The sequence below is a fragment of the Tachyglossus aculeatus genome, chromosome X4 (genome assembly GCF_015852505.1).
Source record: "Tachyglossus aculeatus isolate mTacAcu1 chromosome X4, mTacAcu1.pri, whole genome shotgun sequence".
Taxonomy (NCBI): domain Eukaryota; kingdom Metazoa; phylum Chordata; class Mammalia; order Monotremata; family Tachyglossidae; genus Tachyglossus; species Tachyglossus aculeatus.
Window position 1 is genome coordinate 29,556,514 of NC_052098.1, and position 17,529 is coordinate 29,574,042.

The following is a 17,529-nucleotide window of genomic DNA, read 5'->3' on the forward strand; positions in this document are numbered from 1 at the left end:
CCTCCACATGGAGAGGGCAAGAGGGGATATGCTCTGTCCTAGGGAACCATTTGGGCCTTCTAGCTCGGGCATGCCAGAGCCTTAAACTGGAACTCTTTCTGGTTTTGAGAAAATTTTGTTTTCCTTCCTGACTCTTGCCTAGCATAAGGTGAGTAGTGAGCATATAGGCATTTGTATAGAAAGTGCTTTAATCAGAAGACGAATGATGTAGAATTCAAAGTGAAGATCTTGTGGGCCTCAGGAATAGACTTGGACCAGTTCTGGAGAGAGTGGCAGGGTCGCTGTGAGCCCGCTGCCATTAAGGTCCTCTCTACCCTCTCTAGGCCTGGTTGCTGATAACCCTAGGGAAAAATCAGCTCAGGATGTTTTTTTGTTTTTTAATGATACTTGTTTAGAGCTTATTCTGTGCCAGGCGCTGTACATAGCACTGACGTAGATACATGATAATTCATTAATTCATTCAATCATATTTACTGAGCACTTATTGTGTACAGAGCACTGTACTAAGCACTTGGGAGAATACAATACAACAATAAACAGACACATTCCCTGCCCAAAGCAAACTTAGAGTCTAGATAATTACGTTGGATTATTTGTTCTCTCACCTTACAGAAATCAGCTGTCCTCACCAGTGTTGGGGAGCATATAATCAATCAATCAATGGTAATTATTGAGCACTTTCCATGTGCAGAGCAATGGACGTATATGTATGTATATACAGAAATTCTTTAGCATAAGTTTTGAGGCACTCATCTGGTTCACCCCCTCCTAATTTACCTAGTTGATTTCCTACTACAAAGCAGCCTATAAACGTCATTCCTCTAACACCAGCCTACTCACTGTGCTCAATCTCATTTATCTCAATAATGACCCCTCACCCATGGCCTCCCTCTAGCCTGGAACTCCCTCCCCTTCCATATACAACAGACCATCACTCTCCCCAAATTCAAAACCATTCTAAAATCACATCTCCTCCAAGAGGCCTTCTCCAACTAACTCCTCATTTCCCCTAACTCACCTTCCCTTCTGTGTTACCTCAGCACTTGGATCTGTGCCTCTAAGGGCTTGATCTTCACCCCACCCTCAGGCCCCCAGTACTTATGTTCATATATTTACACTGCCATTTCCCCTTTCTATAATTTATTTGTCTGCCTCCCTGCTCTACAATGTAAACTCCTTATGGGCAGAGGTCATATCTACTCACTCTATTATACTGTACTCTCTCAAGTGCTTAGTACAGTGCTCTCATTAGAGGTCACATCTCCAAGAGGTCTTACCCAATTAAGCCCGCTTTTCCCAACTCCCTTTCCCTTTTGCATTGTCTGTGCACTTGGATCCGTACCTTTAGGTACTCAGCCACATAGCACTTATGTACATATCCACGATTTATTTATATTAATATTTTTCTCTCCCTTTAGACTGTAAACTTGATATGGGCAGGGAATATGTACACCAACTCTCTTGTACTCTCCCAAGTGCTTAGCACAGTGCTCTGCACACACAGTAAATGCTCAATAAATACCACTGATTGATTGCTTAATTGCTCTGCACCCTGTAAGCACTCAATAAATCCCATTGATTGATTGTTATTTGTATTCCATATTCAGTGGACATGATGTACCTTTTTGTTTTGTGTCTGTACTAATCATCTTCTTTTCAGAAGATACACTTCCTCTGAAAGTACATCAAAATGGGTGTTATTCATTTATTTGGGTGCTTACTGATTAAACAGCAAACAAGTAAATGGAAATCCACACACATATTTTAATAAAAAACAGTGATGGCCAATAGGAATTAAGGAAACAGATTACAGTTGTAAATGGAAGATAGTTTCTCAAAGAGTTTATTTGTGAGCTGCTGGGGAATAAAAACTAGTGTTTACGCCCACCCTGAAGTGAATTGTCTGTAGAACAAGGCATTCAAAGTATTTCATTTAAAATGACTGTATTCACTCTCATACACGGTGCATTAGTTCCAAGGATTTATATTAAGATACCAAGAGGGAGCATATCTGTGTTTTATAAGAGCTAACAATGGGTGATTCAGAAATCATTGGAAGGGCACCTGAGTAGACAGCCCCAGTCAGGAAATTGCACAGACAGAGCAACTGAAGTTATGCAATCACTAAAATAAACACAAACACAATTATGAAAGAAATTTGCTATAGTAATAACCTTTCCAGTGAACACATCTGAAATAAATTACCGTAAATAAAGAGAGTCAAAAGATACTTATACTATTACTTACCGTAATAGTCTAAACTAGGATTTTCTTAGGGCCTCAATCAGGTATGAAGTAGAACAATAAGAATATGTTTTACTTATTGTTATTTTTATATTCTTATGAAGGCTAACCCTTACAGAAACTAGCCTATTCTCAAGCATTGTATTTTTAAAATTCATTCATTCATTCATTCATTCAATCATATTTATTGAGTGCTTAGTGTGTGCAGAGCACTGTACTAAGCGCTTGGGAAGTACAAGTCGGCAACATATGCTATTTCAGCTTCATGAACATTATAATTCCTTTATTTTTTCCACCATAAACTTTTGATTGTATCTTAAGCACTACATTGTGCTGGATGCTGTTCATGCATAAACGGAGAAGCAGCGTGGCTTAGTGGCAAGAGCACAGGCTTAGGAGTCAGAGGTTGTGGGTTTGAATCCCGACTCCTCCACTTGTCAGCTCTGTGACTTTGGGCAAGTCACTTAACTTCTCTGTGCCTCAGTTACCTCATCTGTAAAATGGGGATTAAGGCTGTGAGCCCCACGTGGGACAACCTGATAACCTTGTATCTACCCCAGCACGTAGAACAGTGTTTGGCACATAGTAAGTGCTTAACAAATACCATCTTTATTATTATTATCATTATAAAAAAAGAAGTGTATGTTGAAGGACAGAGAGGAGCAAGGAGGAGGCACACATGTAGCTGGTGACAAGTTGAAGGCAGAGAGAGCCACAAGAAATCTTTTCTAACCCATACTTGTCCCATTGTTAAAATCGAAATCAATCGATAATATTTATTCATTCAATCATATTTATTCATTCATTCAATCGTATTAATGAATGAATGAATATATTGAGCGCTTACTGTGTGCAGAGCACTGTACTAAGCACTTGGGAGAGTACACTATAACAGAGGTGGTAGCCAAGTTCTCTGTCCACAAGGAGCTTACAGTATAGAGGGGGAAACAGACATTAATATAAATTACAGGTATTATTATAACAATAATAATGAAAATGATGATATTTTAAGTACTGTGTGCCAGGAACTGTACTAAGCGCTGGGGTAGATTCCAGATACTCAGGTGGGAAACAGTCCCTGTCCTACAGTCCAAGTAGGAGGGAGAACAGATATTGAACCCCCACTTTACAGATGAGGGAACTGAGGCATAGAGAAGTTAAGCTACATCCCCAAGGTCACACAGCAGACAAGTGGCGGAGTTGGAATTAGAACCCAATTTTTCCGACTCACAGGCCAATGCTAGACTGTGAGCCCGTTGTTGGGTAGGGACCGTCTCTATATGTTGCCAACTTGTACTTCCCAAGCGCTTAGTACAGTGCTGTGCACACAGTAAGTGCTCAATAAATACGATTGAATGAATGAATGAACGAATGCTCTTTCCACTAGTATGCTGCTTCCCATATACCTAAGTGCTGTGGGGCTGAGGATCAGGTAAATAAAGGGTAAAAATCCAAGTGCAACGGCAGCACAAAGGAGTGGGAGAAGAGGAAATGAGAGTTTATTTGGGAAAGGCCTCTTGTAGGAGATGTGCTTTTAATAAGACTATGAAGGTGGGGAGATTGATATTTTTTTCTGGGGTGAATTTGGAGCCACATTGTAAATATCCATAAATCAGGACCGGCATCAACCATCCTGTATTTATAAGCACCAAGTGAAGGTATGGACCTGGAAATTCCACACAGGATTCCATCAGTAATGGTGATTTAGGCCTCAGTGACCATGCTTGAACTGTTCCTCCAAACAGGCAAGGGACTTTTGGGGTTTTTTTTAAAGAATAAAATAAAATAAAATCCAAGATTTAATTTGGAACACAAATAAAAAATAACACAATTTTGAAGCTATTTTCAAGGTACAAGTATGTACATCTCCTGTAAACTTTTAAGACTGATTAACAGACCACCCATCTTAAATATAGTCTTTCAGCAGGATTTGTGGCAACTGCTTGAGAGATCCCAGAAAACCTGAGTTCATGCTAAAATCATCCACAAATAATACTTATGACCAAATTAACCCACACTAACCTTCCTTTTTTCATCCCAGCTGTAGCTTGGAAAGAGAAAAACCACTTACCACATGTAATGGATCAGGCTTAAGGTCACTTATTACAGCAATATTCCAGTGCTTAGTGCCTGGCACATAGTAGGCGCTTAACAAATTCCATAACCAAAAAAAGGAATTAACTCTGTTATATTGTACTCTTCCAAGCTCTTAGTACAGAGCTCTGCACATAGTAAGTGCTCAATAAATTCAATTTATTGATTCAATCAGACTTCCTATTGCCCACCATAAAAGACTGACTTTTTCTCCTCAAACTCACCAGTGCATTCTACCAGGCTGAGGAAAAGGGTTTCACCCTTTTAGCCAAGATCCAATTCTTCTGCAGTTCATTCCAAACACCCTGGAAGCAGGAGAGGAGGGGGACTGAACCACTCTGGTGGCCATCTGTGACCTGACTCACACCACTGGACCACAGTTTGGAGATTGCTAATTTAAAATATCGAATTCTCTGACTACAGATTTGATGACAGCAGCACATCAGCCCCTCCAGAACAAGAACTAATGTGAATAGAGAAGGGACAGCAAGAATATGGGCTCTGGCAACTGGTGCTAACTAGTTTTCTGAAAAGGAGCCAGGGCTAAAGAGTGGCTAAATCAGATCAAGCACTATACTGGCATTACCTTCCTATAGAAACTTAAATCATGACATTAAGACCATTGCAGCACACAAACTAACTTGGTGAGGTGCAGCATGGCCTAGTGGGAAGAACACAGGCCTTGAGACAGAGGACCTGGGTTCTAATTCTGACTCCGCCAATTGCTTGCTGGGTGACCTTGGTCAAGTCACTTAACTTCTCTGTGCCTCAATTTCCTCAGCTGTAAAATAGGGGTTAAATCCTACTCCCTCCTACTTAAACTGTGAGCCCCATGTGGGACTCTATCCACCCTGATAAACTTGTATTTACCCCAGCGCTTGGAACAGTGCTTGACACATAGTAGGCACTGAACAAATACCATAAAAAATAGTAAGTGGTGTTGCTCTCCTAGGACAAAGACTGAGATGTAAGGAGGCAGCATCAAATAATAGACAGGCCTAATGAGGAACAGAATCATTAGCACCACAAGGATATATCCTTGCTCAAAACCAATGCAAGAGGTTGTGTTGCTCCCAAATCCTCCATGTTCACCTATAAATTTGCCTGTGGACTCAGTTGAGTAGTGACAGCTGTTCAGTGATCAGTGGCACACTAATGTTAGCTTCAGTGATGCTGTATTCTCCCAAGAACTTAGTACAGTGCTCTGCACACAGTAAATGCTCAAGAAAGATGGCTGATTGATTTCCTGCCTATTGACAGTAACTTGATTACTTTAAATCTTATTTTGGATTAATGCCAAGCTTCTTCTGAATTTGGGTTGTGAGATAGATGATTTATAAAAGGATATTTATAAGCTTTTTGAGGGTAGGGATCATGTTTCCCAACTCTATTGTATTTTGCTCTCCCAAGTGGTTAGTACAGTGCTCAGCACCCAGTGAGTGAATGCTCAATAAATGCCATTAATTGGTGTGATCAGAGCTAAAAGGTGCTGAATCTTTGAGGGATATTTTCCTGCTCACCTAACCTTTCTGGGTGTTGTGTTCAATGTCTGTAAAACTAGAATCATCAATTCACCATGACTGATCCTTCTTAAACTGTGATCCCCATGTAGGACAGGGACTGTGTATGATCTGATTAACTTGTATCTACCGCAGTGTTTTAAAGAGTGGTTAATGCATAGTAAGTGCTTAACAAATACCATAATAATGATTTATAAGATGAGATATTGATATGTTTGCAACTCCTCTGAGAGTGGTACTATTGGATATTAGAAATAACTGGAGAATAATTGAATTAATTCTCCAATTGAATAATTGGAGAAGCAGCGTGGCTCAGTGGAAAGAGCCCGGGCTTTGGAGTCAGAGGTCATGGGTTCGAATCCCGGCTCCGCCACATCTCCACTGTGTGACCTTGGGCAAGTCACTTAACTTCTCTGAGCCTCAGTTACCTCATCTGTAAAATGGGGATTAAGACTGTGAGCCCCACGTGGGACAACGTGATCACTTTGTACCCCCCCAGCGCTTAGAACAGTGCTTTGCACATAGTAAGTGCTTAACAAATGCCAACATTATTATTATTATTATTATAAATAACACAGTCCTGCAGTGTCTCATAGCTACTTCTAATCAGTTGAAATAGGCACATCTCCTTGTCTTTGATGTAAGTTGTAAAGGTGTCATTATTTTTTTTATGATCATCCAGTATGTCTTCTTGTTTATTTGTGTACAACTTGGCTAGAAACTCAAATACCACTAGATTAGAAATTGTTAGAATCCTGCTAGTGCAACATAAAATAGTCTGCTTTCTTTTAACCCAGTTTTATGGAGGAAATGATGTGGTCATCGAGTGCATTCTAAAGCTGTTTTTGATATTGAGTAAGGTTATGTTTAGCTGGTTTTAGCATTGTGGAAATGCAGCGAATATCATTTCCTCTCAGAAAAAGAAAGGGAAGATTTGATGGTTCATTAAGAAAATAATTTTGACAGCAAATCATTTAGAATTACTTCTGAAGATGACAAAATTTGCGTAATGCATCTGAAAAAGTGGAAGGTGTTATGGTAGCTCCAGTTGTGTTTGATTTATTCTGTGTTGCCAAACTTGAGGATATGATTGGAATCTGGAAATTGATGCCAGAATCTGCTTCTGAGCTTGTAGAAAATTTTCAATTCAAAAGGATTTTTGTACCCTTTACACTATAAAACTAGTTGGCAGTGATACTATGCCAGTATTGCCCTCTAGTGTTGATATAATCAATGTCATGTTATTTTTCAAACTATATTCTTCCCTGCACCATTATCTAAAACTTGAGAAGTTTCACAGCCATGCTCTTTTGCCTTTAGCCAATATAATTTGACTTGCTATTTTATTACCACCCTGAATAAAGTTTTATAGACTCAGTCTGCTAATGGGACTTTTCATTAACTCTCTTAATGGTAATAATATTGGAAAACCAACTTACATTAGTTCATATCTCATTGTTCTAAATGGAGTAGTTTACATTCTGTAGCTTGGCTGGAGCAACAGTGAATTTATAGATTTTTAAATTAATTTAAATGATAACAATATAAAAAAATCCTTTGCATGTAATTGTGTTCACCCTGATTTAATCAATTAATCAATCGTATATATTGAGCGCTTACTGTGTGCAGAGCACTGTACTAAGCACTTGGGAAGTACAAGTTGGCAACATATAGAGACGGTCCCTACCCAACCGTGGGCTCACAAATATTAGTTTTTCCTAGGATAGACAGCATTTGTAACACTGGCATTCTCTACCTAAAATGCCATTTTCAATCATTCAATGATATTTAAAGAGTGTTTACTATGTGCAGAGCACCGTACTAAGCACTTGGAAGAGTGCAGTACAACACTGACAGCCTTTCAGATGGCTACATTTAGCTATTGTTTTCCCTTACCTTCTCTTGCTATTGCTTCTTTGCTCCACGCTGTGGTGCATATCTGTTTGGATGTGAGGATTTATATCTCTGTAAATAACATGCATGTGTAGAACACATGCGTGCGTGTGTGTGTGTGTGTGTGTGTGTGTGTTTCTGAGTGAATATATGTATTGTCACCCTTGCCTATGAATCAGGTCTTTATCTCACCTTCACTAGGTGACAGCAGAACTTTCTGGGCAAGAATCCTTTGTTAAATTTGTATTCTAGAACTTGTTCTACATCTCTCCTCCATTAGTGCAATTAATCAAGAATATATTCTGTCATTTATTTCTCCTTTGAAATCAAGTAATGAAAGAGAAAGCTTAGGGAAAATTTAACTTTTATTTTGGGTATGAAAAGTTCATGTATACTTTTGCTGGCAGACTAAAAGGAAATGGTTTATGAACAGACCATGTTAGGTTAGCTGAAGATGAAATTTCTTTGTATACTGACAAGAGCTGCTCAGGGCGCTTTAGGGTGTCTTTCCCTGAAGATCTTTAAAAATAGAATAGCATCTCTTTTATCTGAGATGGTTTTGCTTTAAAGCCAGGGGGATCAATTAAATAACGTCTGGAAGGTTCTTCATGCTCCGTGAGAAAAGGAAGGGAACATGGAGTGTATAAGAACTTGTTTCTCTTCATTCTTTGAGGTTATCCCTAAGTGAAACAGAAACAGTCTTCAGTAATCTCACAAGTACATGAATGTGAGTTGCTAAAAAGAGAAAAGAAATAAGCTATAGTCTATTTCAGGGAGCTTCCATTGTAAGTACTTTATTACCTTCATTAGAGTTTAATTTATTATTTTTGATTAGCGTGCAATTACAGATTTTTATCCTCTGTGCATATTGTCAATCCGATGATGGATTTCCTCACTCTCCTACTACCATCGCTCCTGTAGTGACAGGCCCATCTCCCAACAGAATGTGGTTTTCCATGATAGTCAAACAATTGGGCTGTGGTTTTTAAAATGTTAGGGATTTTAAACCTTCATATAAGTGTACATGAAGTCTGCTTATTCCTGTTGCCGAGTTTAGGGGTAGCTAATGAAGTCAATTTTCTATCCTGTATTGAAAAAAACTCAAGATTCACCAGTGCAATGATTAAATAAATAGGGCTTGAGCATAAAGGGTTCAGAAAACAGACTCTCATGCCTTTCCCACAAAAGGCATTATTACAGGTGGAGCAGTTGGAAATTTTTCAGTGCTTTGCCATGTTGAAGGGTAGTGGGGAGAAATTTATACTGAGATCTAAACCATTTAGTGCTTATTGTTAGGAAATCTTACTCACCATCCATCACCTGAAAATCAGACTAATTTCAAAAGTTTTTGTAACTAAAGTCAATGGGAAGCACAGTTTTTCTTCTTTTAGAATAATGTTTATTACTATTAGGAGATAGCTAATGACAACCATGCATTGCCATCGCATATCCCTTTCTTGTGTTTGCCTTCATTAGAGATCCTTTGCCCTACTTTTGGGAAACCTAGTGGTGTGATGATGTACCCATCAAACTGTGGCCAGGAACTAGCCAAGATTGGGACTGTATGTCAACTGAGCTGCCCCCATGGATTCATCTTATCTGGAACTCCAGGAAACATAACATGCACCATTTCTGGGGAATGGAATTCCGATGCCCAAGCAGCTGTCTGTAAAGGTTTGTAACCAAAAAGGAAATATTCTGAAAGTAGAATCACATGACTTTATTGAAGGCCAAATTTCTAAATAATAATAATAACAATTATGGTATTTGTTAGGCACTTACTATGTGACAGACACTGTTCTAGGTGCTGGAGTAGATACAAGCAAATCAGGTTGGACACAGTCCCCTGACCCGTATGAGGCTCACAGTCTTAACCCCCATTTTACAGATGAGGGTACTGAGGCACAGAGAAGTGAAATGACTTGCCCAAGGTCACACAGCAGACAGGTGGCAGAGCCAAAATTAGAACTCAAGTCCTTCTGACCCCCAGGCCTGTGCTCTATCCAACTTGCCACGCTGCTTCTCATCCACTAGGCCACGTTGCTCCATCTACATAGCACAAACAGGAAATTCAGTCCACATCAGCTGCTTTTTCACCATCCTCATCGTCATCAAGAACAAGAGACTGTTACTGAGTTCTCAAGGTCCGTGAAGTATCAGTAAGCTTATTTAGTTTGGTTTAGACATGGTGTTAGTCTCCAGAAAGGTCCCACACTAGTAGTAGCTCTCCTGTCAGTTAGGTATGCTTGCCAGCTGTCTCTGGCCTTGGAACTGAGAATCTCCCTGTTGCAGTCAGCTGTCACCAGAAAATCAAACAATCAATCAATCGTATTTATTGAGCACTTACTGTGTGCAGAGCACTGTACTAAGCACTTGGAAAGTACAAGTTGGAAAAGACATATGTTCTTTTTTCACCTCCTCCCCTCAACTCAAGCTGGAGTAGATAAACAATTATCGGCTCAATCAAAGTCCCTCTTCCACACAGCGTTCACTCCCTAAGAGATAGGAAGAGCAGGTAGATTATTATTACTATTATTACATTTATTAAGCACTTAAGTGTCAAGCAGTGTTCTAAGCACTGGGGTAAATACAAGTTGCCCTGCTTGCAACCGTAAAATTGCAACTCTTTCCATTCTTGGTCATCCAATATATGTGCTGTTTGCTCCTAGCCTGTTTTATGATACTTTTGAAATGTAAATTCATTCTCACTGAAAGCCTAGACATGCAACTTGAAGTGCTTTTTTTTGGTTTTTAAAAAATTTGCTTATATTGAAATAGAGCTTTTGGACTCCTTTAGGAAGCTTTGCTTCAGGTCAAGTTCAAAATAAACTGATGTATATGTGGGTGCTGACCATTTTGAGCAGTGGTGGTGATGACACAGAGTAAAGGTAAATCCAAGACTATGAGAGTGCATATCATAATTGTCATTCCCCTCCTTCATTCCACCCTGAAAATATCATTAAGATTGAGGGAAGAGAATGCCCTAATGGTTAAATTGTTTCACAGTGATTTAATTCTAGTAGAGATGAAAGTCATTGCATACATGATTTTCACATGGCCTTTGGGGACACTTGCTCCAATGAGTTGGTACCTATGTGTGAGTGGGTTTTATAACCTTAATTTCCAGGCTTGTATCTATTACTAGAGGTGAATTCAGAGGAAGAGAAGCAAAGAGTAGCTTAAAGGTGGGTCTTTGTTAGAGACACCAGCAATCGTCAAATGGCACTCTATAATTTAGGTACACCTAAATAGCATTTTCACAGTTTGAATAGGCGCTTGCAGGGGATGAAGTAAAATCATTTTAGCTTGCTAGAAGAACTGGTGACTTACAGGAAAGCATAATAGCCTAGTGGAAAGAGTATGGATCTGGGAGTCAGAGAACCTGGGTTCTAATCCCAACTCTGCCATTTGCCTGCTGTGTGACCTTGGGCAAGTCACTTCACTTCTCTGTGCCTCAGTTTCCTCAACTGTGAAATGGGGTTTCAATACCTGTTCTCCTTCCTACTTAGACTGTGAGCCTTATGTGATACAGGGACCATGTCCAACCTGTTTATCTTGTTTCTACCCCAGCACTTAGAACAGTGCTTGACACACAGTAAGTGCTTAACAAGTGCCATAAAAAAGTGGTGCTTACAGTGTTTCACTCGGTATGAAACACTTGTTGGTTGAGTGACAGTTCTGGGAAACTGCCTAGATCTTATCTCTGAACATGAAAGGAGGAAGTCATTTGTCATTGGTTCCATGGCTTTATAGGATCACTCCCTATTGATACATATGCTTTGAGAAAGTAAATCATTTACTTTCTAACACCTTTTTCAGACCTTGCAAAAATCACTTTATAACCATGAAATCTCTCATTTGGAGATAAAACAAATGCCCGAGTATCTGCGAAGTTGGTTAAAGAAGCTCAATGTCAAGATATTCAAGTGCCAGAACTGACCTCTGAAAACTGATTCATCCAGTAGAGGAAGTGTAGATGACATATCTTTAGCTCTGTTATAAAACTTTCATACTGATTTACACAGTATTATTGATCAAAAAAATTATGTATACTTTCATTTCATACATCCTTACAAATAAGCACGGCCCATATACCCATATACCCTGAAAATGTGGTTATAGAGTGAATAGTTGTAGTGTGAGGTGTTTTTCCCCATAGGCTCACATATTAGAAACTTGTAACCATTCCAGAACCTCTGGAAAATCAGTATGGAATTCCTTTACACCCTAAATACTGTCATGATAAATGTCACAAATCTATTTGTCTCAAATAAGCAATTCAAAGTATAACATCCGAATATTAAATAAACAAGGGGCCATTATCGGATTATGAGGCTACAGAGGTAGACACTTGTTCTGCTGATTGTACTAGTGTTTTTTTTTTCAATTTTGATGAAGAATTTTCCCAGCTTAGGTTGAATAGCACCTGGTAGCAGACTCATTGCTTGAGTATGTCTCTGCATACCTTTGAATTCCTTGCTCTGTTAAGGTCTTCTTCTTCAATCATATTTATAGTTTTCTTGAAAATAAATATAAGAGCTTTTAATACCAAGATTTTTAGCTGGGGGAAGAAAACTACTTTATCTGCTCTGGCATCATGCCATGTTGCATTGGATCGTCAACGTTCAGTGAGGTCATCATCGGAAAATGATTCCTCTGGATCAGGTGCAATTAAGTCATCAACATCTGCATCATCTGTTTTAAATGAAGCTGCCTCTCCAGTTGAACTAAATGCTCAGGGGTCTCTTCTACACCTTGAAAATCTGGCACATAAACTGTTGGTAGAGTTTCCTCTAAGATCCATTCATTGTTGATTATTGCAATCAGGTGGGGAGTAGGAGGAGGTGTAGTTCTTGGCTGGAATGTTGGGCCCAATCAAGCATGTTCCTTGGGATAAATTCAGGTCATATAACTGAGGTGGTTGTAATTTGAGGTACGCCTATACTTGGTTTTTCTTCAATTCCCTTTTTATTCTGTTTTCTTGGCAATCTATTTTATCGGGGTGGGGGATCGGGATACCTACTGAGTGTATTTACTGCGTGCAGATCCTTATGTTTTTTTATTCTGTTGATAGAAGGAGCAGAAGGACAGTGGAGATTGCTTAAGGGATAAGGGGTGACAGTGGAGGACACAGTGTAAATTTGCAGATAAATATAATTTTCACAGACTTAAGGATTCTTAATAGTAAAATCCATTGTAAGGTGTTACATAGCATTAAAATAAATGAGTCGGGTCTCTTTTGTTGGAGAGCTATGCATTTGGGGGATTAGCACATTCAGATAACTCATTTATATATTTTCTGGATCAGATGTGGAGGCTCCTCAGATTGACTGTCCTGACAACATCAAGGCAGAGACCCTGGAACAGCAGGATTCCGCTAATATTAGCTGGGAAATTCCACAGGCAAAAGATAACTCTGGTGAACAGGTAAAATATACTCAAATAAGTGGATTAGTTTTGAAATATTTACATTTTTAAATCATCTGCTCATATTCTCTTATCTATGTTACAGTTTAAAAATCTCTTAATTTTGATATGCTGAGCTCAGAACCTGAGTTTTAGTTTAATAGTTTAGCTAACATTTTGCTGCTTTGTAGATTCCTGTTTTTCTTAATTCAATGATGATAGCTTGTCTGTTTTGTCTGCTTGGCACTTAGTAAGCACTTAACAAATACCATAGTTATTATTATCATTATCGGTGTTCAAAAGAAATCCAAGAGCCTGAAATGCAGTTCACCAACACAAAACTTTGTTTCTTTACAATAAACAACTTGATGGTGCTTGTAATGGCCAAAATATGGATGAACAGCTCCAACTGACTTCTTCAGTATAGTTCGTCCACTCTGGTGGCCTTTTTATAAACTAAATCTAAAACAAAAACTTCTCACAATTGACTTCAGAGCACTCCATCATCTGGCCCCCCTTTACCTGTTACCTGTCTTCATTCTCTACTCTGCCACTTCCATCCCCTCATTCATGTTGTTCCCATGGCTAATAACATCCTTCTTTCCCACATCAGACTCCAACTCTCCCCTCATTCAAATTCCACCTCCTCCAACAAGCGTTTCCTGATTAATTTCTCATCACCCTATCACATCACCCTTTCTGACAACTCTAGCACTTATAAACTAATTTATAACTCCCTTAGCACTCATTTATGTTAAGCACTCTAGTTGTAAACATGTTTGTCTCCCCCATTAGAGTGTACACTCCTTGTAGGCAGGGAATATGTCACTGTTATTCTGTACATTCCATGCACCTAGTATAGTGCACTACACTAAGTGAGAGTTCAATAAATGCTACTACTTCTACTCCTACTAAAGAGGTAAAGGTAAAATCTATATGAGGACAGTTGAATTTTAATGAATAAATGATCTCAAACATCCTATTTCACATAGAAGCAGCAGCATGGCTTAGTGGATAGAGCATGGGCCTGGGAGTCAGAAGGTCATGGGTTCTAATCTCGGTCCACCATTTGCCCACTCTGTGTCCTTGGCTGAGTCACTTCACTTCTCTGGGGTTCAGTGACCTCATCTGTAAAATGGAGATTGAGACTATGAGCCCCATGTGGGACAGGGACTATGTCCAACCTGATTTTCTTGTACCCACCCCAATGCTTTAGTACAGTGCCTGGCACATAGTAAGTGCTTAAATTTGAGAAGCAGCATGGCATAGTGGATAAAGCGTAGGTCTGGGAGTCAGAAGGTCATTGGTTCTAATCCAGGCTCTGCCACTTTCATTCATTCAGTCGTATTTATTGAGCGCTTACTGTGTGCAGAGCACTGTACTAAGCACTTGGGAAGTACAAGTTGGCAACATATAGAGACGGTCCCTACCCAACAGTGGTCTCACAGTCTAGAAGTCACACTTGTCGGCTGTGTGACCTTGGGCAAGTCATTTTACTTCTCTCGGCCTCAGTTACCTCATCTGTAAAATGGGGATTGAGACTGTAAACCCCATGTGGGACAGGGACTGTGTCCATCCCGATTTGCTTGTATCTACCCCCGTGCTTAGTACAATGACTGGCACATAGTAAGCACTTAACAAATACCAGAATTATTATTATGATATTCATTGGCATACTATAATCTTCATTTATTATTTTGTGTCATGTTGTTTGAGAAGATGCCTTGGCAAGTAAAATGCTCTCTTTGGAAAAGTTCTGTGTTATTTGAATTATACCACCCACAAATTGCCCACAAACCATATTCCTACAAATGCATCAAATAAATAACCTACAGTTCATATTAAAATGAGAATTGGAGAAATTTAAATGAGGTGCTCTAATAGGGGAAACATGGCATTAGAGAGTGGGCAGAAGCCCTGAACTGGAAGCCTTGTTTCTAAATTCATCTGCCTCTACTTGTCCAACCCCAACCTCTCTTCAGTCTGGCAATTCTTCCTGCCTTCAGGACCTCTCTACTTAGATGATCCACTGACACCTCAAACTTAACCTGTCCAAAACAGAACTCCTCATCTTCCCACCTAAACCCTGTCCTCTCCCTGACTTTCCCATCACTGTAGACAGCACTACCATCCTCCCTGTCTCACAAGCCTTTAACCTTGTGATTATTCTCGACTCATCTCTCTCACCCAACCCACATATTCCATCTGTATTGTATTGTTCTTTTCCCAAACGCTTAGTACAGTAATCTTGCTCAGAGTAAGCATTTAATAAATGCGACTGAGTGAATGAATGAATGAATCTGTCACCAAATCCAGTCGGTTCTATCCTCAACACATTGCTAAAATCCGACCAATCATCCCCATCCGAACTGCTACCACATTAATCAACACATTTATCTTATCCCTCCTTAATTACTGTATCACTTCCCTGCCTCCTGTCTCTCCCCACTCCACTCTAAACTTCAATCTGCTGCCTGGATCATTTTTCTAAAAAAAAATTCAGTCAATGTTTCCCTCTCTTTAAGAATCTTCAGTGGTTGCCCATCCACCTCTGCATCAAACAGAAACTCCTTACCATTGGCTTCAAAGCACTCAACCACCTTGCCTCCTCCTATCTTACCTCACTGTCTTCCTACTACAGCCCAGGCTGCGCCCTTCACTCCTCTATCACCAACCTACTCACTGTTCCTCGATCTTGTCCATCTCACAGCCAATCCCTCACCCATGTCTGTCTCTAAACTGTAACTCCTTAGCACTAGCGTTAGGCACTCCATCAGCTCTCTCCCTCCTACCTATCCTTGCTATTCTCCCAATACAACCCAGCGCACACACCTCGTACTTCTAGCACCCAAATACTTACTGTGCCTTGATTTTGTGTGTCTCACTGTCAACCTCTTGCTCATATTCTCCCTCCTGCTTGGACTCCCTCCCACTTGATATATCATATATGAGACCACCAAGCTCCCCATCTTCAAAGCCTTGTTGAAATCATACCTCCTCCAGGATGCCTTCCCTGACTACTCTCTCATTTCTCACCCTATTCTCCCTTCCTTCTGCTTCACCTATGTACTTAAGTATGTACTGCTATGCTCTTGTTCTCACACCACCCCATCCCCTCTGCACTTATGTCCATATCCTTATACTCTGTTGCTTCACATACCTGAGTGAATGAATGCTTGTTATTCATTTTAATATTTGTCTCCCCCACTTCTTTGTAAACTGCTTGAGGATATGGATTGTGCCTACCTACTCTATTGTATTCTACCAAGTGCTTAATGCAGTATTCTGCAAACAATATGCGCTCAAAAAATACCATATTTTTGTGGTATAATATGCTCAATTAATGACTTCAGAAAAGCCATTCAAGCCACTTTCATCTAAGAATTTTTTTTTTGTGGGGCAAAACGGAAATAAAAATACCTGATGACTCACGTTATGAGAGTTAAAGAGTTGATGGCTAATTCATCACTTGAAGCTCTGTACAGAAACACACTAAATATAATATGGTCTTATTTATTTAAAATAGAAGACCAGATACTGAATAGTGTAATGCTGATGCTAACAATGCACCCATTTTACGGGGCGTGTCCTTCCATCAGCCACCTTAACACCCATGTGTATATATGTTTATTGTTTATTGATTTATTCAGAGCTTTTGTTATCAGTATTTGTAACTATTCCCTACTCTTTTCCCTTTTCTATGTTTACAGTATTCATCTGCTTACCTCCTCTCATTAGATGTAAGCTCCTCAAGGACAGGGACTGTTTATTTTACTTCTACTGTGTGCACCCCATCAGTTAGTTCAGTATTCTGTGCACAGTAGGAGCCCCTATTTTGCTGCTATGTGTGCTGCTGCTTATGGTAATATTGGTTTTCAGTTTTTATACATCCTATGTTTATGTCCTCAAGGTCTCAATTCGTGTTACTCCAGCTTTTACTCCTCCATACCTTTTCCCAATCGGAGAAGTTGCTATCACATACACAGCAACGGACCGTTCCAGCAATCAGGCCAGTTGCACGTTCATTGTCAAGGTTGTTGGTAAGTCCACCTCAGATATATATGGGTAGAGTTCTCAAAATGATCTGAAACTCTTCTCATTTTGTTCTCCCCTCTTACAGTGAACCTTTACAAATATGTAGAGAAATAGCAACCATTTAAAAAAAATGGTCCTGAAAAAATATTTTTGGCATTTAGGCTCTTTGAGATGGAATTTCAATTCAATTAATATTTCACTTGATTCACAAATACACACCAATCAATCAATAATATTTTTGGAGCTCTTACCATGTGCTGAGCACTGTACTAAGTGCTTGGGAGAGTACAGTACAGCTCTTTCAAATAAAGAGAATCAATCACTCCCTGCAACTCCT

The 17,529-nt window shown here is 39.5% G+C and overlaps 1 protein-coding gene across 1 annotated transcript in view; it reads left to right on the forward strand.

Moving 5' to 3' along the window:
- Positions 1 to 17,529, forward strand: part of SVEP1 (sushi, von Willebrand factor type A, EGF and pentraxin domain containing 1) — a 230,078-nt gene that overhangs the window by 94,837 nt on the left and 117,712 nt on the right. The window contains exons 7-9 of the mRNA XM_038769610.1: positions 9,228 to 9,425; positions 13,060 to 13,178; positions 17,068 to 17,197. Coding sequence (XP_038625538.1) covers positions 9,228 to 9,425; positions 13,060 to 13,178; positions 17,068 to 17,197 — 447 coding nt within the window. The remainder of the gene's footprint in view (positions 1 to 9,227; positions 9,426 to 13,059; positions 13,179 to 17,067; positions 17,198 to 17,529) is intronic.